General features: G+C 38.3%; 1 protein-coding gene and 3 pseudogenes across 4 annotated transcripts; 1 reads left to right on the plus strand and 3 right to left on the minus strand.

Moving 5' to 3' along the window:
• Positions 1-201: 201 nt before the first annotated feature.
• On the plus strand, positions 202-16722 carry PABPC1 (poly(A) binding protein cytoplasmic 1). Of its 4 annotated transcripts, none has more exons than XM_025050092.1 (15): positions 202-909; positions 4050-4243; positions 4761-4876; positions 6619-6758; positions 8452-8570; positions 8876-9013; positions 9214-9309; positions 11846-12118; positions 12346-12436; positions 13193-13303; positions 13391-13545; positions 14115-14199; positions 14727-14857; positions 15359-15452; positions 16273-16722. In XM_025050092.1, exons 1-14 carry the CDS (start codon positions 717-719, stop codon positions 15449-15451), a joined length of 1935 nt encoding a protein of 644 aa, XP_024905860.1. In that variant the 5' UTR covers positions 202-716; the 3' UTR covers position 15452; positions 16273-16722. The 4 variants fall into 4 exon arrangements, with proteins under 4 accessions (XP_024905860.1, XP_006916707.1, XP_024905861.1 ...); XM_006916645.3 differs by having other exon boundaries at positions 8452-8546; XM_025050093.1 differs by having other exon boundaries at positions 6619-6749.
• LOC112483650 lies at positions 10336-10456 on the minus strand (annotated as a pseudogene).
• A 441-nt stretch (positions 16723-17163) lies between the features above and the next one.
• LOC112483598 lies at positions 17164-17283 on the minus strand (annotated as a pseudogene).
• A 6562-nt stretch (positions 17284-23845) lies between these two features.
• On the minus strand, positions 23846-26536 carry LOC102896114 (annotated as a pseudogene).
• Positions 26537-27364: the final 828 nt, after the last annotated feature.

Below are 27364 nucleotides of genomic sequence, written 5' to 3' on the forward strand. Positions count from 1 at the left end.
CCCCAGCCCCACCCCCACACCCGCAGCAGCCTCCGCCGCCACCTCTCCCTTCCTCTCTGCTCTTTCCTCCTCCAGTTTTCTCTTCCCTCCTCCCACTCGCCTCCTTTTCTCCTCCTCCTCCGGCACTGACGCTCACGTAGGGCCCTGGCGTCAGACGCGCGGGGGCGGGGCAAGTGCCCCGGGGGGTATAAGTAGAGGGTGCAGGAGGCGGTGCTTCCCCTTCTCCCCGGCGGTTAGTGCTGAGAGTGCGGAGTGTGTGCTCCGGGCTCGGAACACACATTTATTATTAAAAAACCCAAAAAAAATCTAAAAAAATCTTTTAAAAAACCCAAAAAAAATTTACAAAAAATCCGCGTCTCCCCCGCCGGAGACTTTTATTTTTTTTCTTCCTCTTTTATAATATAACCCGGTGAAGCAGCCGAGACCGACCCGCCCGCCCGCGGCCCCGCAGCAGCTCCAAGAAGGAACCAAGAGACCGAGGCCTTCCCGCTGCCCGGACCCGACACCGTCACTTTCGCTCTCCAGCCGGCAGCCAGCGGCCAGCGGCAGCGGATCGACCCGGTTCTGCGGCCGTTGAGTAGTTTTCGATTCTGGTTGATTTTTGTCCCTCTGCGCTTGCCCCCGCTCCCCTCCCCCCGGCTCCGGCCCCCGGTCCCAGCACTCGCTCTCCTCACGGAAAGGTCGCGGCCTGTGGTTCTGCGGGCAGCCGTGCCGAGATGAACCCCAGCGCCCCCAGCTACCCCATGGCCTCGCTCTACGTGGGGGACCTACACCCCGATGTGACCGAGGCGATGCTCTACGAGAAGTTCAGCCCGGCCGGGCCCATCCTGTCCATCCGGGTCTGCAGGGACATGATCACCCGCCGCTCCTTGGGCTACGCGTATGTGAACTTCCAGCAGCCAGCGGACGGTGAGAGCCGGGCCCGGCGGGCGGGCGGGCAGCCATGAGGCACAGGCGGCGGCGGGAGGGCTAGGCCGGCAGCCCGGGGGGGAGGGAACAGGAGGGCATGTCACCTCCCCCAACCCGAGGACCGAAGGGAAGAGGCACGAGCGCCGGGACCCCTTTTCCCATCCCCACTGGGACACGCGCAGCCGGCAGCCGCATGCCCCTAGCACGCCGGGCCACTTCCTTCTTTTGCAACCATTTTCTCGGCCTCAGCCGCTCTCAAACTTTAGGGTGATGACGCGCCGGATGGTTGGGTGCGATTGGGTTCTTCCATGGCCCTCTCGCCAGTAGCCTCGGGATTTGGAGGCGTCCAGTGCCGATCCCCCTTCTCCAGTAATAGGTAGGGGCGCTCCCACTACCTGGGGCTCTTGCTGGCGCCCCAGACCGGGAGGAAGTGCAATTCGGTGCTCGAAAAATACCACGTGTTGAACCCTGTAACCTCGCAGGCCCGAGGCCTGTTTCTGCCACTGGCCCAATCGCCTATGGAAGCCTCAAGGCCTTAGAATAAAGTTAATATGATGATGTGGTGGTGGTCAGATTTCTTATTCCGTACTTAATAACTTGTCAGTGACTTATGGCTCTCGAAATGTAAATTACCAGTGAGACGTGCGTGTATCTGGGATTTTCCCTAGTTCAAACATCTCTCTCTCAACAGTATAGTAGGATGGGAGGAGAGAATGTGTAGGATGACCCCATTGAAGGCCATTTCTTTCCTGGGCATTTTAGATCATTTTCATGTTTTAATCAAGTTACTTTCGTAATATTGGTAATTTGTTCAGAGTAATTTTTTTCTCGTTTGCAATAGTTTCTGTGATATTGAGGGGTTTTACTTGAAAATGTATTCACTAGTTTTAGCTATAAAATATTATTTGTGTAGTGTGGACTGGACCGTTATACTTTAGTGACATTCAAATAGTACAGGTTTCTTTATTTTTTAAAAGTGGTCCACAATAGTCTTAAAGCAGGGAGAATGATTGAGTACAAAGTAACAGTTAGCTTGAAATTTACAGGGGAAAGTATAGTTAGCCTTATATTTTTATTTTGTAGTTAAACAGTTTGAAAAAACAAAATTTGGCAAACTGGTACTGTAAGTGGCCTGTGTTGCCAGGTTTTTTTCTTTATATCTGGATTGATTGACTTCCAAAAGTCACCTTCAGTCTATTTTTGGGCCCGGTTTTGCTTCCCTCCCCTGCTTAAATACACAAAATATACAGAATTTGTTTTTATTTTTGTAGAAAAGACTGTAAGGGTGGAATTTAAACTTTTATTTCATTAAGTTCATTTATTAGAACTTAAATTACTTAATAATCAGCAGTTTACTAGGTAGTTAATACTCAAGGTTTTTGGTAGGCAGACTATTGAATGACACTGAGCCAGAAGTTGTAAAACTGCACTGCGGGTTCCTGCCCTTTTGCTCTGTAAGCAGTAACTCCAAGTGTCACTCTATAACAGTTCTTCCCAACTCTAGGCGAGTTTTATCGCTGAATAGAAGATAAAGTAATAGGAAGACAACTTTGGGTTAAGTAATGACAGTCTAAAGAGTTGATAAGGAAAACTTGGACAAATTCTAGAGACTGGAAAATGGTAACTATTGAAATTGGCTTTTATTTTTTCTAAGCTTAACCATTTTAAATTGTGTTTTTTTTTTTTTAAATTTGGGATTTGAAAAAGTTTAACTTAAGATTATCATGGTTACAGCACATGGTAGGTATTATCAGTCTACCAATAAAATAGTACTGTAACTGCTCAAAAAAAGATAGCATTTTTTCATCTTCCAATTATTTGGTTTCCATATGTACAAATTACCATCTTTCCAAATAATTTTTTCAGTGGTTTTCTCTCTTATTTATTGCTACATGGATGGACTTGTAGAATAGTTTCTGAAAGTGACCAGTTTCCAATTTAACAGGAAGAGGTGACTCATTCAGTACAAGCCCAAGCAAAGTCAGCTAAAAAACTGGGGGAGCTGAGTAGGTGTGGTCAATTGATAATGAGCTGACAGCTGATTATGTCACTATCTTCTAGAAAATGAAACTTTCGTTTATAAAAGGAAGTAGCTGGAAAACTTGCCTCCTCAATAACTTTACAGTTATGTTGCTGTGGAATTTGTAAAAATTATAGGACTTAAATGGAGCATATTTTTCTTTTAAGGAACTAGTTTTTGTTTTGTTTTTTTTTCATTTAAGGATATATTTTTTCACTCGAGCCTTAACTTCTTTAATAAGTGTTTAATGGTACAGGTGCGCATAATTCAGTCCTTAGTAGACCCTGAAATCATAGAGTAGGTTTTGAAATTTTCTAGCACTATCCAGAAATAAATTATCAGTTACTAAAACACTGATCTTAGATAAGATTGGTTTTATATATCAAGAAAGCATTAATAGTGAATTGTGATTATTGTAGGCCTGGTATTTCAAACATTCTGTGTGTTACATAGCTAAGTATGCCCAACTTAGCATTAGTTTTTGAAGGCCTGATTTAAATCTTGATCTGAATGGCTATAGCCTTTTTTTTTTTTTTTTTAACACACAATAGGAAGTTGTGCCATGAATCACTCAAACTCTCCAGTAATTCAGAAACTTTTTTTTTTTCTTTTTTTAAGAAAACAGACTAATTTTTGTATAACATTGGCAGTGATAAGCTGCTAATGAAACCAGTTTTGGCACATAACAGAGAAGAAGTTAAAATACTTAAATATCCATAAACTGCTCTCTGCATGTGGATAATTTTCAGTTGCCTAATGCCTTTTATATTACTCATTAAGCAGATTTTATGTGAAGGGGAATCTTGGTTTTTTATATTTAGTAGGAACAAAAAGGTGCTTTGAAATTTAATGGCAATTAAAGGAGATTGTTTTAGAAATACGTTAATTATTAGTGATATGTCATCTGTTAATGATTGGGGAATTGGGGGTTTCTGATATTTGTCTTTTTTTTTAATACGTTTTACATCTAGACTACTGCAAGGTAAGGTCTGGTAATCTTGCAGTTTAAAGAGGTAGAAAGATTGTGCACCCAACTACTCCCACACACAGTAATTTGTATAATATTAAGTGGCCTGTAAAATTTTGAAGTATTCACTCTGAAACTGTGTCCTTCCTGCAGCGGAGCGTGCTTTGGACACCATGAATTTTGATGTTATAAAGGGCAAGCCAGTACGCATCATGTGGTCTCAGCGTGATCCATCACTTCGCAAAAGTGGAGTGGGCAACATATTCATTAAAAATTTGGACAAATCCATTGATAATAAAGCACTGTATGATACATTTTCTGCTTTTGGTAACATCCTTTCATGTAAGGTAAGCAAAAATGTGACAGGTAAACATATTTATAATGTCTTGGCTTCTTGTAGTTTATTTCTTAAAATAGCAACCATACTATTTGTTAATAGATATCTTTATTTCCGAAGTACCCAGGTTTGGTGTCTGTCAAGTTACAGTTGACCCTTGAACAACATGCATTCGAACTGCATTGGTCCACTTAAACAGATTTTTTTAAATAAATACCTGTATTGTTTTTTCTCTGTGGTTGGGAGTCTGGATGCAGAGGGGCCAGCTGGCTATGCGTTATATAGGGGACTCTAGCTAGCATCCATGGATTTTGGTATCCGCAAGGGATCCTAGAATCAATCCCCTATGGATACTGAGAGACAGCTTAAGTTTTGGGGGAGTCAGAAGTTATACTTGTATTTTCAACTGTGCTGGGGGGGTTGGTTAGTGCCCCTATCACCCAAGGGGTCAGGGGTCAGCTGTATTTCTGAACACTGGGAAAATGTTAATAGTAAGTAATGAAAAGTTGTTATACATTTTTCCTTAGGTGGTTTGTGATGAAAATGGTTCCAAGGGTTATGGATTTGTACATTTTGAGACACAGGAAGCAGCTGAAAGAGCTATTGAAAAAATGAATGGGATGCTTCTAAATGATCGCAAAGTGTAAGTATAAATATTTAGTTAATCATACTTCATATCTGTATTTAATAGTTCAAATTATTTTATAAGTTAATACATTTGCGCTCTTAAATCGATAACAGAAGGAAAATTAATAAACCGCATCTTGGTAGAGTTTATAATTGTCTTTTTCTTACATTCAAAGTAACATACAAATAACAGTGAATTCATAAAATGGCCAACATTCAAACCAAAAAGGAAAAGGGAGAAAATGTGTATACTGGGATATAAAGCTTTTTCAAAGTGAGTGCATAGTCGGAAAACTAGGAATCCAGACAAACTTAAATCATAATTCCTGAGGTAGTAATTAACCTATTTTACATTTGAGGGAACTGAGACTAAAATAATCTTATAAGTTAAACTTTTAAAATAACGACACTGATAAGACCTTCATAAGACTATTTCTGCTTTAAAATGAAAAAATACAGATTTTTTGAGCCCAAGGAAATGACAGATCTTAGTGTTCTTTATCTTCAGTGCCACTGGATTTTGGTTAATAATCTGGGCAGATGCAGTGGTGAAGTCATATTATAAATGATCTGTGAGTTCATACTGCTGTGTAATGATGGCATGCAAATTGGGTTTGGTTGTTATAAGTCAACTGCATCACTCTTAAGGTGTGGTTCTCATAAATTAGTGCATCAGGTGGTGTGGTCAGCCTATGTGAAGGAGTCATGCACATGGTGTTACCTCTTTGAATTCTTTGTTGATTGCATGATTCTGTAGAAGTCTTAAGAAAACCAACTAAATATAAACGGTGTTCACAAAGACTAATTCTTAAAGTACATCTTGAAATGAGAAAATATGCATCTGAAAAAAATGCCCACCCCTGGTGGGGTTGTCAATTAAATAAAGACTTGATTTATTGCTGTTCAGATTTATTGCTGTTCAGATGATTTATTGCTAGAAAACAGTTTGTATGTATAAACTTAAGATCATTTATATACTCTTTGAACTAAGTACGAATAATAGTCTCATAAAGTTCCAGGATTATTTACAAAGGTAGAAAATTATGTCCACAGTGGAATATTATGCTCTCACTGAGAACATTTATAAAGTTAATAGCGTGGAGAGGCACCACCGCATGGGGGTGGATAAGGAAGTAAAATCTGGTATCTCCTTTAATGTTCTTAAATACAGAAAACAAAGAAATAGGAAAAGTCAATCATGAGATATGAGTAGGATTATAGGAGATGGTTCTCTACTTTGATGTATATTAATTAAATATTCTTTACTGATACATGCTACTTTTATAGTAGGGAAAAACTAAGTTTTTAAAACACATTTTGTTGATAATGTTGCATAGAAAATTATGCCGGGCTGTTGTGTAAGTACAGAATTCAGAAGTTTATATTTTAATTTAGGAGATTGCAGACAAATTGCAAGGGCCACCTTGAAACGGCAGCAATGAAAGCTTTTGCCTTTTCATTGATAACAGTGCTTGTGTACTCCCCACTCATTCGTATTGATAGGTGTGATCTCTTTAACCATAGATTAGCTGGACAGAGGGAGAAAAGTATCAAGAAAAATGTTCTTTTTTGTGATTGTAGTTATGAGGTTTGTTATATTTTATGCTTTCATTTCTTCAGTTGAGGCCCTGTTTCTGTTTTGTAGTGTGTTCTTTACTAGAAATTGACAGTAACGTTTAAAGATTCAATCGTTAGGCTTAATTTATCTGAACTTAATAAAATAGAATTTAATTTTATAGTCCTTACATATTTTATTAGATTTGTTGGACGGTTTAAGTCTCGTAAAGAACGAGAAGCAGAACTTGGAGCTAGGGCAAAAGAATTCACCAACGTTTACATCAAGAATTTTGGAGAAGACATGGATGATGAGCGCCTTAAGGATCTCTTTGGCAAGTTTGGTAATGTGTCTGAATTAAGTTTTTACACTCAAAAGTTCTAATTGCTCAACATTAGTTTGGTTAATTCTTTATACCAAAAAAAGTGAAATGAGGCTTTTAACATGGCACTTAAAAATATTTGTAGTTATTTGGATTAAGCTACTGATAGTCTGTTAAACTACAAAGTAGCATATAAAAAGAATTCTATTCAGTTTAAAGATTAATAGTATATTTAGCACAGTAAGGTGTGGCAGTGTAATTGGAGCAGATTTTAAAGGGTTTTACTATTAAAATTGTGGTGGATTTATGCATGTATAGATTCCATGCATGTGCAGTCTTTAATTATGAGACAGTCTTTAATTATAAGACAGGAAAGCTTACCAGCTTTAAGCTTTAGGCTATTTGGCCAGTCTCAGTAGCATTATGTTTAAGTAATTTAAAACAATGACTTTTAAAGACAAAGCCACAGAAATCCAGATTTTCCAGGCATATCTCCTTGTTGTAGCCTACTGAATCATTGGGATTTTAAACTACTTTTACCTTGCATATCAAATTAACATCATTAAACTTCAGATTAATGAAGTGTAATCAGTCTTACTTTAGATATTTGTGTAAGTGATCAGAAAATGAACCTTAAATTTTACTCTCTTGCTTGCTTCTTAACCTTTTACATTCCTTTTATTAAACTTAAATAGGTGGCTTTTTAAAAGCACTGCAAATGATAGTTAGGAAACATTTTTCTATTGCCAAGCTGGCATGCTACATTGAACTTTCTACACCTTTGAGAAGGAAAAAAATTGTCATTTTACACATAGAAGAATAGTATAAGATGAGGAAAATATGTGACATGTCTTGCATCTTATTCCAAATTTTTGTTTAGTAACTAGCTTTTGTATATTTTGTCTGTAATTAGAAGCTATTTCTAAAGGTCAATATTATTAACCACTTATCCCAAATGAATAATCCCAAATGTCAATTGACCAACAATATGTAAATTTGTTGATTTTTTTACTTTGTGGTTTTGCATAATGGAGATTGGAAGTACAGCCTGATGACTGAGGCACATTCAAAAGTAACAATCTGTCTATGCCCATACATTTAAAAATTCTCTGTAATCAAATGTTTTTGATTTTTAGCCCTTTTTGCCCCACCTGCCTAACACCACCACAGTAGAGTGTCTTTTTCACTTGAGGGGGTGGGAGGGAATATGTGTCTTCAGAAACATGTCCTGCCTCCAGATGATTCTGCTGTCTTCCCAAATGACAAACCCTGCATTGCCTGTTGAAATCAAGTGGGCCAAAACTTAAGAAATTTTTATTTCTTAATTATGATGTCAAGTAAACCAAATTGTTATGTTTAAAAAAAAAAAAAAAAGTAAATCTGTTTTGTACTAATGCTAAGAATAAAACTTCATTTTTTACGGTTGTCTAAAATATACTTCCATAAATGGAAATAAGAATGGTTCAGGGAATGGAGTATTTACTTAGCTTCTTAGTAGAAATAAAGGGTCTTTGACAAGACTATTTAGTGCCCATAATCCGGAGTGGGGGTAGGGGGCAGTTAGAGTAGGAATAAATTTCTGAAGGCTTGGAATGTTTTTTATAATCTCCCATTTTTATTTTTTCATGGTTTTGTTTTTATGTGTGTTGGAATTTTAAATGTCTAAACTAAATGTTGTATGAAATATCTTTGAGTCATTAAAAAAATTTTTTAGGACCTGCCTTAAGTGTGAAAGTAATGACTGATGAAAGTGGAAAATCCAAAGGTTTTGGATTTGTAAGCTTCGAAAGACATGAAGATGCACAGAAAGTAAGACTTAAATGTACACAGAAAGTAAGACTTAAGTGGCAGTGTGGGTTTTCTGTTTCTGTAAGGGGGTGGGATGTAAAGTTGGGTTGCTCTCATGTTGAAATTTACATGCCTACCAAAAGCTATTTTACATGTATTATTCTTGGTTTATCTGCCTTTTATATGTTAGTTTCGAGAGAATAACTTGGAAACCTATATTTCCCCCAAACCTCAAAATTTAGTTTTTGTGATGGGTCTATCTTTAGCTTTTGTAATCTAACAAACTTTCTTTATCGTTAAAGAAATGAACTTTGCAAGTAAGTAATTAAAATTTTTGTGATTTCTGTCAGGCCGTGGATGAGATGAATGGAAAGGAGCTCAATGGAAAACAAATTTACGTTGGTCGAGCTCAGAAAAAAGTGGAACGGCAGACAGAACTTAAGCGCAAATTTGAACAGATGAAGCAAGATAGGATCACCAGATACCAGGTTCATTTTTAATTGAGCAAGCAAAATAAAACAGGGATGAGGAAACCTATTTTACATTCATTTCAGTTACTGCCAGGTAACTGGTGGGTTTGGAAGGGGAACGGAGAAGAAACATGGTTTAAAACAATAGGAAGTGTGCTTTAAGTACCACCGTGGTTTTTTCCCCCCATTTATAGTACTTTTGTTGTTTTGTTTTTTAGGGTGTTAACCTTTATGTGAAAAATCTTGATGATGGTATTGATGATGAACGTCTCCGGAAAGAGTTTTCTCCATTTGGTACAATCACTAGTGCAAAGGTAAATCGCGTGATATTTTTTTTTCCCAAGATTTTATAAAAATCCATACACAGATATGTATATATTTCCCATTAATATACGTGCTGGCATGTTATTTTGTAAATGAATAATCAAATAGGTGCCCCCCAGTCTTTTATTTTTTCCAGAAATCAGGCTTTTGCTTTATTACTTCAAAAACATTCAAATTTGAAGTGGATGTTATTAGCCCATTGTTTACTCTTGCAGATGGCAAATTTTGAATTTTTTCCTGAAGAAGGCTGCATTTGATGACAGTATTACTGATTGATCCTCAGTAATGTGCACTGTTCTATACTCAATTAAATTAGTTATTTTACTGGTTAAAGTAAAATACTACTTTATTAGAGAACTACACTTCTTAACTGTCAGGCAAATCTGTATTCATTTGCTCAATTCATTCTGGGAGTCAGACTTAAGTCCCTACCAGTAAAGACAGATAACATTTCCTTTCAGTTGAACATCAGAAGTTAATAAGTACAACTGGAGTCTATTTTAAATTCTGTAATTTTGATTCAAGAACCTTGGCTCTAGGTGTGTTTTATGGTGCATGGGCCAAGAATCCCTCTCTATGTAATGTTTTGTACACATGTATTTTTGGGAGATGGGAGGAGTGTCTAAAAATTTAGTCAAATTAATTCTCAAACGAGTAGAGGAAAAATTAAAACTCAGTGCTCTGGAATGATCTCGTCTCTCATTTTTCTACTCAGCCTTTCCTGGCAACTCCATTGACCAAGGGAGCGTCTATGAAAGTGAGGGAATGTTAGGGGCATAGTAAATGAATACAAATGAAAATGCAGGTGATGTGGTATCCTTATTTCAGCTTGTGCTTTTGTAAGAGTACCTGAAGTGTGATAGAATTTACTCCTGGGTGTCTATCCTCAGTATGTTCCGTGAAAGTTTTTGTTAGTTTTTGCATTTTGTTTTTTTGTAGGTGAGGCAACCCTTGGTTGACCTCACAGATTGCAAGGACCTTGTCATCTTATAATCCCTTAATTTTTTTATTTTTTATGTCTACAGCACCCGGTCTTCCTAGGTGGTCTCCCATCCAAGTACTAACCAGACCCCCAACCCTGCTTAGCTTCCGAGATCAGACGGGCTTGGGCTTGTTCAGAGTGCCATGGCTGTAGACTCATGAGAGTTCTTTAAATTGAATAGTGTTTGTCAGTTTTTTTTGAATGTATGATGCATGCACGTTTTACAAAGGAGAGTCCCTTTTTTAAAAATAGATCTAAATACGTATTTCAGGCATTTTCTCATTTATTTGCTCAATATTCATGGTATGGATATGCACTATAAGTTATTTTACTACACCTGTATTGATAAACGTTTGGGTCGCTTTGCATGCTTCCCCTGTTAGACTCACCAGCCTAATAAACATTCTTAGACATGTATATTTTCGCACAGATGCCAGTATTTCTAAAGTTTTAGATTTGAAACTGCCAATTAATGGATATGTGTATTTAAAATTGATTGATAAAACCAAATTGTCCAAAATAGCTGAACAGTTTCTATGTCTTGTCAATTTAGTAGAAAGCGGTATACATTTTTTTCAAATGATTGCATGGTTTTCATATGTTTACTAGTTTTGCCTATTAGCATATTTTTATATTGTGCTGGTTGTCTTTTTATTTAGGGAGAATTTTATGTTAGCCCTTTATTTTATATCGCACATATTTTCTCCCAACACTATTATTAACTATGGTCCCCATGCTGTACATTATGTTCCTTTCATTTATTTTGTATCTAGGAGTTTGTACTTTTTAATCCCCTTCACCCATATACCCTATTCCTCCACCCCTCTGGCACCTACTAGTATGTTCTCCGTATCATTGAATTTTTTTTCTTAGTTTTCTTTTGGTTTTTATTTGTTTTGGGGGGGGATTCCACATAAAAGTGAGATCATTGGACCGTTTTATTTGTTCCTGTGCCTCCAGCATACTGTTTAATGTAGCTGGATAGCATGTTTACATGTATACTGCAGGGCTAGTGAAGAGTTCTGTACATCTCATTTCTTATTTTAAAATTTTTTTCGGTCAAAGGAAGCTTCCTCCTGAATATTGTTTATACCTCAATATTTATGGCCTTTCTGGTTTTGAATGTGAAGTTTTTATTTTAAAATGGGTATTGTAACAGTTAACTGTTCCTCCCACACCCGAAGGAGCAGTAAAGCATCTCGTTAGCTTGGATAGCTAGAAGAGTCAAATTTTAATTGTTTCCAGTGGTGCCAAAGAGTCAAATTTAGTAGGCCTAGAATGTATTTAGGTAAACCTTAATATTAAAAATTATGTCTAAATATCTTAAGAAGTTGTTCACTTTCTGTTTTGCTTGGCTAGGATAATCTGTGGGTGTGTAGCTTGTCCTTAATATTTGGGTATTAAGGAAAAACTGTGGTAAAAATGGTGAAAGCATTAATAGTGTTTACTTGAGTCAGTGGCTATAACTGATTAAATAATAATGCTCTCCTTTTTATGCTTCATTCTGCCATTATTAACCTTGTAATATTTCTTTCTTTTAATAGGTTATGATGGAGGGTGGTCGCAGCAAAGGGTTTGGTTTTGTATGTTTCTCCTCCCCAGAAGAAGCCACTAAAGCAGTTACAGAAATGAATGGTAGAATCGTGGCCACCAAGCCATTGTATGTAGCTTTAGCTCAGCGCAAAGAAGAGCGCCAGGCTCACCTCACTAACCAATATATGCAGAGAATGGCAAGCGTGAGAGCTGTGCCCAACCCCGTAATCAACCCCTACCAGCCAGCACCTCCTTCAGGTTACTTCATGGCAGCTATCCCACAGGTAGGTTTTAGAACAAAAACCTCATGAAGGTTTTTATATTTGGTCATTTTTAGTATTTTGTGCCTAAATAATTATAATAAAGCCTTAACATGAAAATATTAAGAGGTGAATTATGATTTTAAAAAATGCTTAGCATGTGACTTTCTGCTGAAGGTTTTGAGAGTGTATTACTAGTTGAATTACTTGCTTTTTTCTTTGGCTCTGATGTATTTGCTTGTTTTCTATAGACTCAGAACCGTGCTGCATACTATCCTCCTAGCCAAATTGCTCAACTAAGACCAAGTCCTCGCTGGACTGCTCAGGGTGCCAGACCTCATCGTAAGCCTTTTGTTTTTCTCTTAAATAAGGTGGTGAATTGTTTGGAGTAAAAATATACATGAGGCAGTCTATGGCCATGCCACCCTGAACAAGCCCGATGTCTGATCTTGGAAGCTAAGCAGGGTCTGGCCTGGTTAGTGCTTGGACAGGAAATCACCTAGGAAGACCAGGCGCTGTAGGCATAAAAATAATTTTTTGAAAAAATTTACAAATACATGTATACATGAGGCAAATTAGCTGTTATATTCCAATAATATGTTAACTTGGTTTTCATAATTTAGGGTTATCTGTTCATTTTGAGAATTCTTTTAAAAGAAAGAATTATAAAATGCTTTACTGTTCCTGTCTTATCGAGGCAGTGATTTCTATGTAGTTAGATTTTTCTCCTTTATGATAAGGTTTGGAGTTGACCTCGTTTGTAATTTATATTTGGTTAGGCAGTAGTTTTAAAAGATACTGTTCTATGTCAGAGGACCTTGCCCTATAGAACAGTGCAGTATTGCCGGAACACTTAGAATGAGGTTCATATATCGTGTTCATATGTTAATAAGTATTTCTTCTTATATGAGTTATTATTTATTGATGCTCTGATCTGATAAGTCTGGAAATGGCAGCAGCTATGAGACTAAGCTTTTAAAAATGGTATTTCTGTTTGGTCACTTTTAGCCTTTTATGCAAACATCAGTTCTAAAAAGCAGCATGAACAGTTTCAGTGAATTTTTCTAAGTTAATGTGTGTTCGTATCTTTAAATGTAGCATTCCAAAATATGCCCGGTGCTATCCGCCCAGCCGCTCCTAGACCACCATTTAGTACTATGAGACCAGCTTCTTCACAGGTTCCACGAGTCATGTCAACGCAGCGTGTTGGTGAGTCTTAGCCCTGCCTGTAAAAATTGATCCCCAATTTAAAGTAAGGTAAAAGTACAAAAACATGTTTTTAATTTTTTTGTTTAGCTAACACATCAACACAGACAATGGGTCCACGTCCTGCAGCTGCTGCCGCTGCAGCTACTCCTGCTGTCCGCACCGTTCCACAGTATAAATATGCTGCGGGAGTTCGCAATCCTCAACAACATCTTAATGCTCAGCCACAAGTTACCATGCAGCAGGTACAGATTTGACGGTTTCTTTGTAAAGGTGACAGCTCTTGGTTGCAATCAAAGAAACAGAAGACAACTATATGATAGAGCTTAAGCTGTCTAGAATATCTTGTTAATTGATGTCCCATTAATAGTTATGTAAAAATATCTCTTTTGCCTTTAATTATAGGAATCAGACAAGTATTGAGCAGTCCCCATCTTGAATTTACTTGTCTTGAGAGTTTTGTTTGCTATAGCTGTAAGGAAGAAAGGGTGAAATCATTTAGTTTGTGAGATTTGGCTTACCCTTTTTTTTCTGACCCTGGGACCATCTATCATCAATTATAATAGCAATATGATTCCAAAGAATACTTTAATACTCCAGGTTAAAAAATGAAATATCCCATGTGGTAATAGTATTTAAGCAAATTAGTGTTAATAGTTCCTCTAGGCTGTATTTCTGATTCACTCAGCTTCTCCTACTTATGTTTAGATTGCAGTCTTTATCACTTCAGTGATTTTTTCCAGTGATGATTGTTGTTTGTACTTGCTATTACTTCCATACTTGAAACTTAGGAATTATCCTATTCTCTATCTAGCCTGCTGTTCATGTACAAGGTCAGGAGCCCTTGACTGCTTCCATGTTGGCATCTGCCCCTCCTCAAGAGCAAAAGCAAATGTTGGGTAAGTACCTTTGTCTCACCTCCATCACGGAGGCTAGAAAATAGGAAGACATTTCCTTTGTACCTAATGACAGCCGAGATGGTGGGATTGATCTGAATTGGCATGAGTGATTATGATAGCAAAGTTCGTCTGTTTAATTAAAAGCCCAGAAAGCAGTGTTGCTTTTGATGAATAAGGTAATAGGGCATTCCTTGAGATAAAACTCACTGCATTTTTAGAAGAGGCAATTTGAACCAAATATGTGGAAACAACTTTGACTTTGCTTGAGCACAGGTTTAACCACTTACTATAATAACATAGCTTAATCTCATTTTTGGGGCATACTGATGCTGCCAAGAATTAATTGCCTTGTGGTGGATCTCAAATGTTTTATAACAACTTTTCCCATGAAAAATGTAATAAAATGGTGGATTATGGTTTAACACATATTTGCAATATACGAAAGGTTCCTAAATCTCAGTTTTATTATGGTAGATGCCTTTAAAATTTTTTTCATTGAAGGACTTTTTGAATGTTTTTGTTTGTAGGTGAACGGCTGTTTCCTCTAATTCAAGCCATGCACCCTAATCTTGCTGGTAAAATCACTGGCATGTTGTTGGAGATTGATAATTCAGAACTTCTTCATATGCTTGAGTCTCCAGAGTCTCTCCGTTCTAAAGTAATTTAAATTTATCATTTATCTAACGGTCTCTTAAACTTAGTGTTTCAAGGCTTTTCGTAGGAACTTAATTTCATAGAACATTTAAAAGTGGTGTATACAAGCCACACACAGTTCTAAGAGCTTTGTAAATATTCATCGTAAATTCTAGTAATAGTAACTTATGATGCTATTATGCTAGTAAGTGTCAGAGCTTGGTTTCAAATTCAGTCAGTTTAACTCCATTGTCCCACTCTCTTTAAATGTGCTCCTGCTTTACTGGAGAAAGGTCCTTGCTGGTATTTCTCAACTTTGGGAGATTTTTGGTGGGGGGAGAGTAAGAAATGCAAGAGGGTTCTTAATTCTTCTAGGACAGTGGTAGAATGGAACCCAGAAAAGTATAGATACAGTTGGAATGGTTTCTTTCTTTCCACTTCTACCTTTGATGCACATTTGTGTATAGTCAATTTGAGATTCTTCTAGTTATTCCTTTTCAGAGCCATTTTTTTCTCCCCCTTCTAGGTTGATGAAGCTGTAGCTGTGCTACAAGCCCACCAAGCTAAGGAGGCTGCCCAGAAAGCAGTTAACAGTGCCACTGGTGTTCCAACTGTTTAAAGTGAGTTTTTCCCCTGTGCTTCTTATTTTGTTTAACTTAATCTTTTATAGCAGTTTGAGCTTTTTTTCAAAGAGAAGTAGAAATACTAGAAGAACTAAGGAAATTTTACCTGTTACCTGGTATTGGCTTGAATTTTAAAATCGAAGTATGTTCAGACAGTTTGTGTAGTAATTTTTATTAAATGATCTGTAATGAGTTGGCCTTTTGTGTGCTTTACTCTTGGAGGGCCCACAGCTAATACCTTTGGGTGGCAGCAATGACAGTTACCCTGGGCTTCTGCTGTTGCCCTTCATTGCTCCCAAGAAACAAAGTAATGTAGGTGTGTAGCCAGGACAAGGGCCAGAGGTCGGCAGAGCTTTTCTGTAAAGGATCAGCTAGGAAATACTTTGGGCTTTGTAGGCCTTGTTGTCTTTGTTGCTATTACTCCCTCTTATAGTCTGAAAGTACCAAAGACGATGATGTAAACAAATGTGTGTGGCTGGTTCCAGTAAAACTTCACAGAAACTGGCTGCAGACTAAATTTGGCCCAAGGCTATAATTTACTACTGATGAGTACTAACTAGTATTAGTCATCTTATTTTTCTTGTTTTGTTGGTTTTGGTTTTATTGAAGTATTTGATATATAATGGGCCAATTTAAGGTATACTACCACAATTAATTGCATACATTTTTATATTGTGATATGATTGCCATTATAGTGATAAATAGCACCTTTATCATTTTACATAATGATCCTTTCTTTTTGGTGGTTGGAATAATTAAGATCTAGTCTCATAGCAAGTTTGATGATTATAATCTTTTTTTCCCCCCACACTTACAGATTGATCAGGGACCACGAAAAGAAACTCGTGCTTCACCGAAGAAAAATATCTAAACATCGAAAAACTTAAATATTATGGAAAAAAAAACATTGCAAAATATAAAATAAATAAAAAAAGGAAAGGAAACTTTGAACCTTATGTACCGAGCAAATGCCAGGTCTAGCATACATAATGCTAGTCCTAGATTACTTATTGATTTAAAAACAACAAAAAAAAACACAAAAAAATAGTAAAATATAAAAACAAACTAATGTTTTATAGACCCTGAAAAAAAGAATTTTCAGCAAAGTACAAAAATTTAAAGCATTCCTTTCTTTAATTTTGTAATTCTTTACTGTGGAAAAGCTCAGAATGTCACTTCTGTTTAAAATAACAGGATTGGTAACTGAGCAAGGAAACGTAATTTGGATTATAAAATTCTTGCTTTAATAAAAATTCCTTAAACAGTGCACAGTGATATGCTATTTTATTTCTCTTGGCTTGGGTAAATAGATGATTAGCTGGAATTGGCATAAGAACCTATTTCGTGACAAAGGTACTACTGTTAATTTTCAAGGGTGTCTTGGTTATATGGAAAAGCGGAAGCACAAGACATTTACTCTAATGTATTTTATGAGTTTAGGTATCCATGTGAATTCTTGAACCAAGCAAGGTATCTGTATTTATTAAATGATTTCAACATATTTTGAGATAATGTCAATTTATGACTTAAAGGTTTCTGGGCTGGGAGATAGTTTAAGCTCTCATTTGTATTGTATAAGACTAACAACAGTTACTCCGTATTAGAGAAGAGAGTGTCTTTGGTATAATTTTTATATTGCTTAAATGCCAAAAAGTTGGGACTCATTTTTATTTTTTTATTTTTTACTATTTTTTTATTACTTGTTTAATGCCCACAGCACCTGGTATTCCAAGGTGGTCTCCCATCTAAGTACTAACCAGGCCCGACCCTGCTTAGCTTCCAAGATCAAGATGACATCGGGCACATTCAGCGTGGCATGGCCATAGACTAGGATTCATTTTAAGCCTTATTTTTGAAAGATCTTTAATTTGGTAGTAGACGATTATGATCATCTCAGTGTGTAATACTTTATCATCCAAAGTACTTGTGAAAAATGGAGATTAGGGGTTCTCTCTAGGGAATGGATTTTAGAAGATCAGGACCCAGGGCATCTGCATAAAACAAGTAGCCCTGGCAATTTCTATGCACTTTTAAGGATGGTATGGTTTTAATCTCTGTTCTCCAGATACTATTGCCAGAGTTAGCTTTCATAGGTGCACGTCTGAGTATCTCATCACCATGTTAGAATTATCTCAACACCAGCTCTGTTGTTCCTTTGGGAACAAATAAATCCAGATAAAACCATGCCTATGCCAGTTTAAGCCTTCTCTGCGTGATGAAGCTTTCTAATGCTGTCTCTGGAATGCTTTTCACTTTGGCTTTCGCTTTTGAAACTCAGGATCTATACGTAAACCCCACCTCCTGCCCCATGGCTTAAATCAGTGCACCCAGTAGGCATTCTAATGATTGTTATTTTACCTGACTGTAGACCCACCCTCTAAAGGGCTAGCTGTTCGGCGCAATGAAAACAATTTCAGTCACTTATTTTTCCTCAGTACTTTCAGAAGGTAGAAAAGAATATACCATATTTTTCAATATCTGAATACAAAATGGTTCAAGCTTTGAGGTTTTTAAAGGAACAGACTTTAGTTTGAGACACCTTAAAAGTTGTATCTAAAATTTCCCACAGTTTAAAACTATCCTAAAATCCAGAGTTGCAGATAGAATTTGCAATGACAGTAGCTTGCTTTATATGTTGGGTGGTTGGAATTTGGCGTTTCTTTGTGAGATGAGGATAGATCATCTCCATCTGTTCTTGAAATATGTTCATTTTCTTAGATGTAGGAAACTTCCTTTGACTATTGAGAGGAGCCAACAAAACTAAAGTTTTGTGATGTACTTGCAAGAATTTGATTTAGGAAAAATACAGTGTTCATTATTTGATGATTCTGTATTTGCAAATTCTCACAAATTTATGGCTGCTTCTATTAGAAGTTTTGAGACTAAATTGATAGGTGACATTCTGTGGGTACTAGTGTATAAAGGCTAATTGGAAACTGCTTTTTGAGCCTAGAATTTTTACTTTTTTCCATTTCAACATTTACTCTGAGACTTGCATAGATAAAATTGACTAAAGTATCTTGTTTACACAGTGTGCTATTTTTGATTATACAAGTCACATGCCTCTTAATGATGGGGGTACGTTCTGAGAAATGCTCGGGTAGGCAGTTTTGTCTTGTGAACATCGTAGAGTACACTTACACAAACCTAGATGGTACTTTGACATGACTGGCAGCAGAGTAGGTTTGTTTACACCATCATCTCAAACACGCGTTAGCATGGCATGATGTCACTAGGTGATGGGAATTTTTCTGCTCCTTATCTCACTGTCATACGTGGTCCACCATTGACTAAAATGTTACGCAGTATATGACTCCCATCAAATTGTGGTCACATGTAGCTTAATGACGGATATGTACTGACATGACGGATATGTACTGACAAATGTGTTATTCAGCAATTTCATCTTTGTGTGAAGAGTGCACCTACCACAAACCTAGGTGATTTAGTCTGCACGCCTTGGCTGCATGGTGTAGGTTGTTGCTCCTGTGCTACAAAACCGCACAGCATTTTACTGTACTGAATATTGTAGGCTATTGTAACGTGTTTGTGTATCGATGTAGAGAAAGTACAGTAAAAATATTGTAATGAAACACCTGTATAGGGCGCTTACCGTGAATGGCCTTGCAGGACTGGAGTTGTGCTGTGAGAGTCAGCCGTGAGTGACGTGAGGGCCTAGGACATCACTACTGTAGACTATAAACACTCTACATTTATAAATTTTTTCGTCAACCACAGTGCAACTTTATAAACATTTTAATACTTTTCACTTCAAATCTTTTGTAATATCTTAAAACTAACAGTGTATAGCTGTACAAAAAATTTTCTTTAAATCCTTATTCTATTTGCTTTTGTTTCCTATATAAAAAATTTTACATTTTTTTTAACTTAAAAACTATGACACACACACACATTAGCCCAGACCTATAGTGTCAGGATCATTAATGTCAGTCTTCCTTCCGCCTCCATTTTGTCTCTAAGGAAAGTCTTCAGGGACAATAACACCATAGAGCTTCATCTATGATACCAATGCCTTCTGGAATACCACCCGAAGGATCTGCCAGAGGCTATTCCTGAGGCTATGTTACTCCTTTCAGAAATATGGTACTTTCAGAAATACGTTCAGTTCGTTTTGTTTATCAGATTTTCTTGTAAGCAGATAATGCATCATGAGCATTCTTCTACTAATGAAGACTTTGATGCTGGGGGGTCCTTGTTTTCAAACTAAGGAGTTTGTTGATGTCTGCAAAAGCATCTGCTAACTCCCTCACTAACTTTTCTTGGGTTTGTTCTGTAGTTGCCTTTTCCCTCTTAAGCTATGCATTTCTATTCCAGTGCCAACGACTCAGTGCCTCAGGAGCCAACTGCGAGCTCTGCAGTGTCCTCCTCCTCCACACCCAGGAAAAAGTGCCATCTCAGCCACAGGCTTGATTGTTACAACCTCATTTTTGGCAAATCCTTTGAAGTTAGGGACGAATCTCTTGCATGCATCCTAACATGCCGTTTATGTACTCCTTGGTGACATCACCCCAAACCCAAGCAAGGTGCTGATGCAGTCGTAGATATAATCCTTCCAGAACTGCACCAGTGTTTTCTCAGTGTCTCCCTTAGTTGCAGCAATAGCCTGGGCAAAGGATCTCAGCTAGTGGACCTTCAAAGCTGCTGTAACTCCTTGATCCATTGGTTGGATTAGGGGTATTTGGAGGGAGAAACTCCACTTTGACATTGGAATGAAGATCATCAATCAATAAACGATGTCGGAGCATTATGAACAATAAGCAAAATCTTGAAAGTTATGTTACTTTCTCTTCCATTTTGCTGGCATAGCAATTCAGGAGGCGTCTTGGAAGAGAAGCTGGATCATCCATGACTTATTGTTCTTATCGTACACTGGCAGCATATGCTTATTGATAGGCTTGAAGGCCCTGGGTATCTCACCAACTGCCAGATCACAGAAGGGTTTCACTTTGTAGTGTGTAACATTGTCCCCAAGCAAGACTGTTACCTGTCCTTAAAAGCCTTGAAACTTCGCATTGATTTGGCCTCCTCATGGATGAAAGTCCTTTCAGGCATCCATTTCCAGAATAGAGAGTTTTCATCCATATTGAATATTTGCTCTAGCAAGTAATTTTTTCCATAGTCAGTTTATCTGGAGTTTCCAAAAATTTTTCAACTGCCTTCACATCAGTACTGGCAGATTCACCACCCAGTTTCATATTATGTGATGAATAATGATTCTTGAATAAATTACCCAGAGCTAACTGTAAATTTGGCATCATAGTTGGGTTTAGCCTTTCGACATTGCAAACAAATTTTCCACTGTGGCCGTGATCATTATGGCACTTAAAGAGATATGCTTCTGTATCTGGTCTTCAATCCAAGTCAATAGAAGTTTCCCCATATCTGATGCAGGCCCTTCTCAAATTTTTGTTAGTCTCTTTCAATGAAACAGATCCTTTAATAGTTTCCATCACTTTATTCTTGTTCTTCAAGATCGTAGCTATAGTGAAATGGGACATGCTTGACAGGTGAACAATAACCATCACTGATTTTCCACCTTTGTAGTCACGATCACTATTAATTGTTTCCAGGTCAATCACTGTGGTCTCTTAACTGGTAATATTAACAGTGAATTTTATATGTTTAGGGGCCATGATGAACAAAACTACATGAGACTGCATCATTGTCTCTCGTGTTTGATTTAATCAAGAGACGTAACAGGTTGCTACTGGCATAACAGCATACAGTTTTACAGCAAACTTATAAGTAGAAAGACTAAAATAATAATAAAAGGTATAGTATAATAAATACATAAACCAGTAACAGTCATTTATTATCAAGCATTATGTCCTATATATAATTTTATGTGCTATACTTTTAAACCACTGGTGGTCTGGTAGGTTTGTTTACACCAGCATTGCCACAAACACCTGAAGAATGCATTACACTAAGACTATGATGGCTACGACATTGCTAGGCAGTAAGAATTTTTAGCTCCATTATAATCTCCTGGGACCATTGTTGCATATGACAGCAGTCCCCAACCTTTTTGGCACCAGGGACTGGTGCTCCTATGAGAATCTAACACCTGATGATCTGAGGTGGAGCTGAGGTGGTCATGTTAGCACTGGGGAGCAGCTGCAATTACAAATGAAGCTTCGCTCAATTGCCCGCTGTTCACTTCCCTCTGTGTGGCCCGATTCCTAAGAGGCCATGGACTGGTACCGTTCCACAGCCCCAGGGCTGGGGACCCCTGGTATATGAGGTCTGTCATTGACCAAAACATCATCATGTACCATGTGACCATAATAGGTCATGAGTGACATTTTAGAGGGTACTTTAAATGTTCCTTATTTTTGTGATATAAAACCATGGTCCCAGATTATTCGCAGTGAGTAAATGACTGCAGGGGACCTGGACACTTGTGTTTAATGAGTGCATTCTCCCTAAGCATTAGCCCTGTCTTATCCACAGAGGATATGTTTCAAGACCCCCAGTGGATGTCTGAAACCATGAATAATACCGAACTTACATATTTCCACTTAAAAGAAGCATTTTATAGCTTTTCTTTGGCATATCTGAATTGCCAGCATCACTGCTCTTGTGGTTTGGGGACACTGTTAAGTAAAATAAGGGTTACTTGGACACAAGCACTCTGATACCATGACAGTCAGTCTGATAACCAAGACGGCTACTAAGTGATTCACAGGTGGGTAACGTATAAGCATGGATACACTGGACAAAGGAATGATCCACATCCGGGACGGATGGCATGAGATTTCATCACACAGAACAGCACGTAATTTAAAATTTATGAGTTGTTTATTTCTGTCTGGAATCTTCCTTTTAATATTTTCAGACGACCGCAGGTAACTGAAACCATGGAAGGCAAAATTGCAGGTAAAGGGAGACTACTGTAGGCCAGTTCTCATGGAAACAGTAAAATCAGAACTTTGGTTCAAGTTGGAAGCAAAATGGGTAGAACTGATCAACACACTGGCCAATACCACCACTCCATGATAGTTTGATACATAGTCCTCTGCTAGGAAACCGAGCCATCAAGAGGACGTCCTGGAGTCTCCTGATAAGGGCACGCACAACTTCGGACAATGCCGAAGCTACATTAATGCGTTTCTATCTTCCTTTTTCTAGACTTCATGTCAACTCATTCTATTCTGTAAATAGAGCCTGTCTTCAGTTCGACAATCGAATTGGTTAGATCTAAAGGTTCTTAGTTACCACTTTGATACATCTCAGACGTTGCTGTGTCTTCTCAATCACCTAGTTGCAAGTGCTACATATATATATATGGCAGAATTAGAAAGTAACCTAATTTCAAATCTTATTCAGCGTTTTATCTGTCCATCACAAGCATGGGAAATTTTGGAAGGGAAAAAAGATTGTCTTATTTACAAAGGTAGAAAAACATGCAATTTACTTACTGACTTTGTTACTAATAATATCCCCAGAAAACTTGAAATGACATGGAATATTCATTAGCTTAAACTAGCGTTCTGTAGAGAAAAAGGTCTTCACACGGGAAGTCAAGAATATTTGTATTTTTGGGAAAGATCTCAGAAAATACATAATAACCATTAAGAAGGTTTATATGATCAGGTGGATTTATGGTTGGCGATGGGGTCTTGTTTCTATGTATCACTGCATCCTGCCACCCCCTCTCTCCCCACGCCGCCCACCAAGTAAAACGGTGTGGTACTTGGAATAGTTTATGTTTATTTTCACATTGCCATGTAGATGTGCCAGCCTGACATCCAAAAGTACTTTATCAAGTCCCCAAATGTGAGTATTTCCAAAACTACTAAAATTGGTCTAAGGCATTTTGACCATTTTCTTAAGTAACAGCATGAAAAGTTATAATGTAAAATAAGTCAAATGCTACACCCATCTTTTCTACTTTTTAAACTTAATTATTTAATAGATCTATTTTTTTAAGTAATCACTTACGAATGTTGGTGGCTATTATTCACAATACCAACTGTGATGCACTGATAATTTAGTGGCACTATAATTATGGCCAACAATGAAAATTATGAATCAAGTGTCTAAGGAATGGAGCTTGTGTTCAATCATAAGAGATAGAGTTCTGTATAGAGGGCGGTGAGTCTTAAAGTGGGGGCCTGTGTTGTTTGAAAAATCATAGAATTTTTTTTTAACAATGAAAAACATGCCCACTTTCAAATCAATAATTGTAAATGTTAATATTAACTATGCGCTACATGTTCACTTATCAAGTGAACTCTTTACATGCACTATCTCTTTAATTCTGTTTTTTTTTTTTTCATGTTTCTCACTGCCTCTTTGATCAGGTTTTTATTCAAACTTAGCTGTCCCAAAGTGATTTGACTTTTACGGAATAATCTAATTTCATTTTATGCCACAGGCTTCTTTCCTTTGGTGGTGTTTCTTTTCCACGGGCTTCTCAGCTGCTGGTTTCTTGGTAGCTGCAGCCTTTCTTCCCCACTACAGGCTTTTTCTCGCCTGATTTGGCTTCTAGCGCTGCTGTTGCTTTATTTACTCGGAGCTTGCGATTCTTGGCCTGGTGAAGAATGATATTCCGGCGTATGGTCTTTGCACGTGGGTTTGGCTTCAACATGGTTCTCAGGTTTTTCAGTGGCTTCTTCTTTAGGACTCTGCGATGAATCTTGCATGATACTCGGAGGGCTCCCTGATTCTCTGAGTTTTTCAAGATTCGGCTAAAGTCTGTATAGAGCATCTTGCGCATAGGAAGGTTGTAGTTACTCTTGAAAGAGGCAGCTTTATGCCAAGTGCCGTACAGATCATCTAACCTGCGGAAAACACTTTCAGTCCAAATGCGGAAACAGCCCCCGTGCCCAGGAGCAAGCTTCGAAATGTTCAGTTTGCTTACATTAAGCAGAGTAATCCCTGGGATATTTCCGAAGGCTTTGATGATGCCATTGTCCTCATTATAGATGATGCGAGGTCCCCTGCGCTGGATATGACGACGGTTTCTTATATAGCCCTTGCCAGCTCTCTTTGCTGAGAGGCGTAGACCTATTTTATATCATTCCAGGTCTTAAATTTCTTAAGAAGCAAAACAGCCTCCTTGGTCTTCTTGTAGCCTTCAACTTTATCTTCAGCCACCAACGGAAGTTCAGGAACTTCCTCAATACAATGACCTTTAGCCATGACCAGCGCTAGTAAGGCCGAGGCAGCCAGGGCAGAGCAGATAGCATATCGCTTCTATGTTTTGTTCACTCTGTGGTGCCAGCGGTGCCAGGTTTTGGTTGGTGCAAACATGTGGCCCCCCACAGCACATGTTGCCAAAAGCACCCTGGCCAGAAGGATGAGTCCCACCACCTTGAAGTCTGGGAATTCGAGCCACAGCTCTGCCAGTCCACATCCCCCCGCACACACACTGGGGCTGTCTGTTGTTTTTGTGCAAGTTGGTGTGAACAAAGTTCACAATATCTGGTTGAACGAGAGCCTTGAACAGAGCTGGCAAAGTGACATTTTTGCCAGATGATTCCACCTTTTCGGAATACACCGATATCAGTGGACGAGCACATGCTGTGGCAGAGAGAGGGGAAGGCCATGCTCCTCTCAACCCAGTGGCTCCCACAGGAAAAAGCTCTTTAATTCTTATAACCACTGTGCGAGGTTGGTTCAATAATATACTCCCAACTTATGGATGAAGAAACTAACGTTTCAACAAGGGTAGTGAGTTGCACAAAGTCATGTAGTAAGTGGTGGTGAAGCTGGGATTTGAATCCAGACCTGTAAGCTCTATAATTCCTGCTCTTAGGCTCTGTGTAAACTGCTTGTAAACTATAAACAAACAAACAAACAAACAAACAAATAAATATAGAAAAAAAGGAAGGAAGGACGGAAGGACGGAAGGAAGGAAGGAAGGAAGGAAGGAAGGAAGGAAGGAAGGAAGGCAGGCAGGAAGGAAGGAAGGAAGGAAGGAAGAAAGAGAAAGAAAGAAAAGTTAGTTCCATAAAATATCAAGTACTTGGGCTACGTTTTAGCCTGGGGGGTGGGAGGTGGGATGACATCAATATATCAAAGTGCATAATAGTAAAACAACATAAAGATGCTTTTCTGTAGTAACATTTTAGGGCAGTCAAAAAACAAAAGGAAGAGAAAAATCATCCTTTAGAAGAAAAAGGAGGTCTTTAAACAGGCTGATCTTAAAATTTTAAGTTAGAATACTTCCCTTCCTTCTGAGATTCTTGAACTGCTTAGAAATATCAAACATTTCCTTTAGTAACCTTGTGACCATTTTTCTGAGCTTGTTCATATTCCCATTCTAGGTTCTCTTGGAGTTGGTAAATGGACTTAACCAAAACCTTTTAATTATCATATGAGTTTTTATAAAACCTGTAGAATTAAACTTCTGACCCTAAATTGAGCTTCTATGCCAATTAGAAAGGTTTATATGCTGTATATGTTACCTTTTCTCAACGGTTATTAAGAAATATGTTAAAGATGAAATTTCCAACAAACTAGGCATGTTTCATTTAAGTGACGCTTACCACTCGCAGTGTAAAGCCAAGTCTAGAACGGGCTCTCTGACTCCAGAATCTATGCAATTACCTTTTATTTTTAATTTAGCTTTTATTTCTCTTGCTAATCCTTTATGCTGAAAAAATTCAACAGACAGGCATTCTTTGTATTTTCTCTACCAATTATATTAATTGATAATTACTTTTAAAAGGCGGGGCTTTTTGTCATTTAAACTTAGCTTTCATCTGATTTAAGACAGAGATGAATGAAGTGACGTCATATTCATGGCAGCATAAGTCATTCCTCTTCTCTCTCTCTTTTTATAACAACTAACTAGATATCTATAACTGAACAGAAGTACCTCTGCACGTTACATCAAGGGACACGCCAGTCCACCTACACACCTGAAAATAAGAAAAACAGGTCCTTAGTAAGGACTGTGGATCCAAGGGCTTTGGAGAACCTGTCCTATAGCCACTCCACGATGGAGGCAAAAAGGGCCTGGAGAGTGCAAAACTGGGCAGACACCCACAAAAGAGAATTGGCGGAAGTCCAGCCTGTCTGAGGGAAGGTTTCAGCATGCCATCCGTCATCCGTGGGAGAGAGATGGGTTTGGATGCAGAGGAGAAGCTGGCCCCTCTCCCCAGGGCAACACTGCAAGGTGCTGGGCTTTCGACCTGGCAGTGGCGGCCTCTGTGGCAGAGGATATGGAAGAGGTGACCTCTCCCATGAGGAGGTGGAAAGCAAAAGTGGTGAGTAGATGCCGGTTACCACAGTTGTGTGGGTTTCACAACAACTCATTCCTTCCCAGCAGCACCCACATTTCAGAGGTGGGACCTCCATGTCTGGGAGGAGGAAGGAGAAAGGAAGGGAAGCAGATAAGAATATCAAAGGGCATTCAAGAAACACATTTCTTGGCATCTGCTTCAGGACTTTAGCAGGAAGTTTGCTCACAAACGGCTCAAGGAACCCCTCACCAAGCTGTGTGTACCCCACAATGCCCCAAGCACCAAACCCACGCCTCACCTCACTTAACTGCCAGCTTTTTGCGTGCACTTCTGAGTACATCCCAAAAGCCAGCTCCAGTAGACTTAGTGGATGCCCCTTAACAGACCAAGATCTACAGGCAAGGAAGAAGCCACAAACTTGAGCTGTAGTGCTGCAGTCTGGAGTACAAAAGAAAGGGTTCGAATAGCCAGCCTGGTGAATTATAAGAACCAAAGAGGGCGGGCGTAAAACCTTAGTTAAGAAGGTGTCTGCTACTTCAAATGGAAAAGCAGAAATGCATACCTACAAATACTGAATAATCAAGGAAATATGGTATCATAAAAAGAAAATAATTCTATAGCAACTGAATGCAAAGGCACAGAATACTGTGATCTAACTGATAAATCAAAATAGCTTTCATGAAGAAATTCAGT

The sequence above is a fragment of the Pteropus alecto genome, unplaced genomic scaffold, assembly GCF_000325575.1.
Source record: "Pteropus alecto unplaced genomic scaffold, ASM32557v1 scaffold164, whole genome shotgun sequence".
NCBI classification, from domain to species: domain Eukaryota; kingdom Metazoa; phylum Chordata; class Mammalia; order Chiroptera; family Pteropodidae; genus Pteropus; species Pteropus alecto.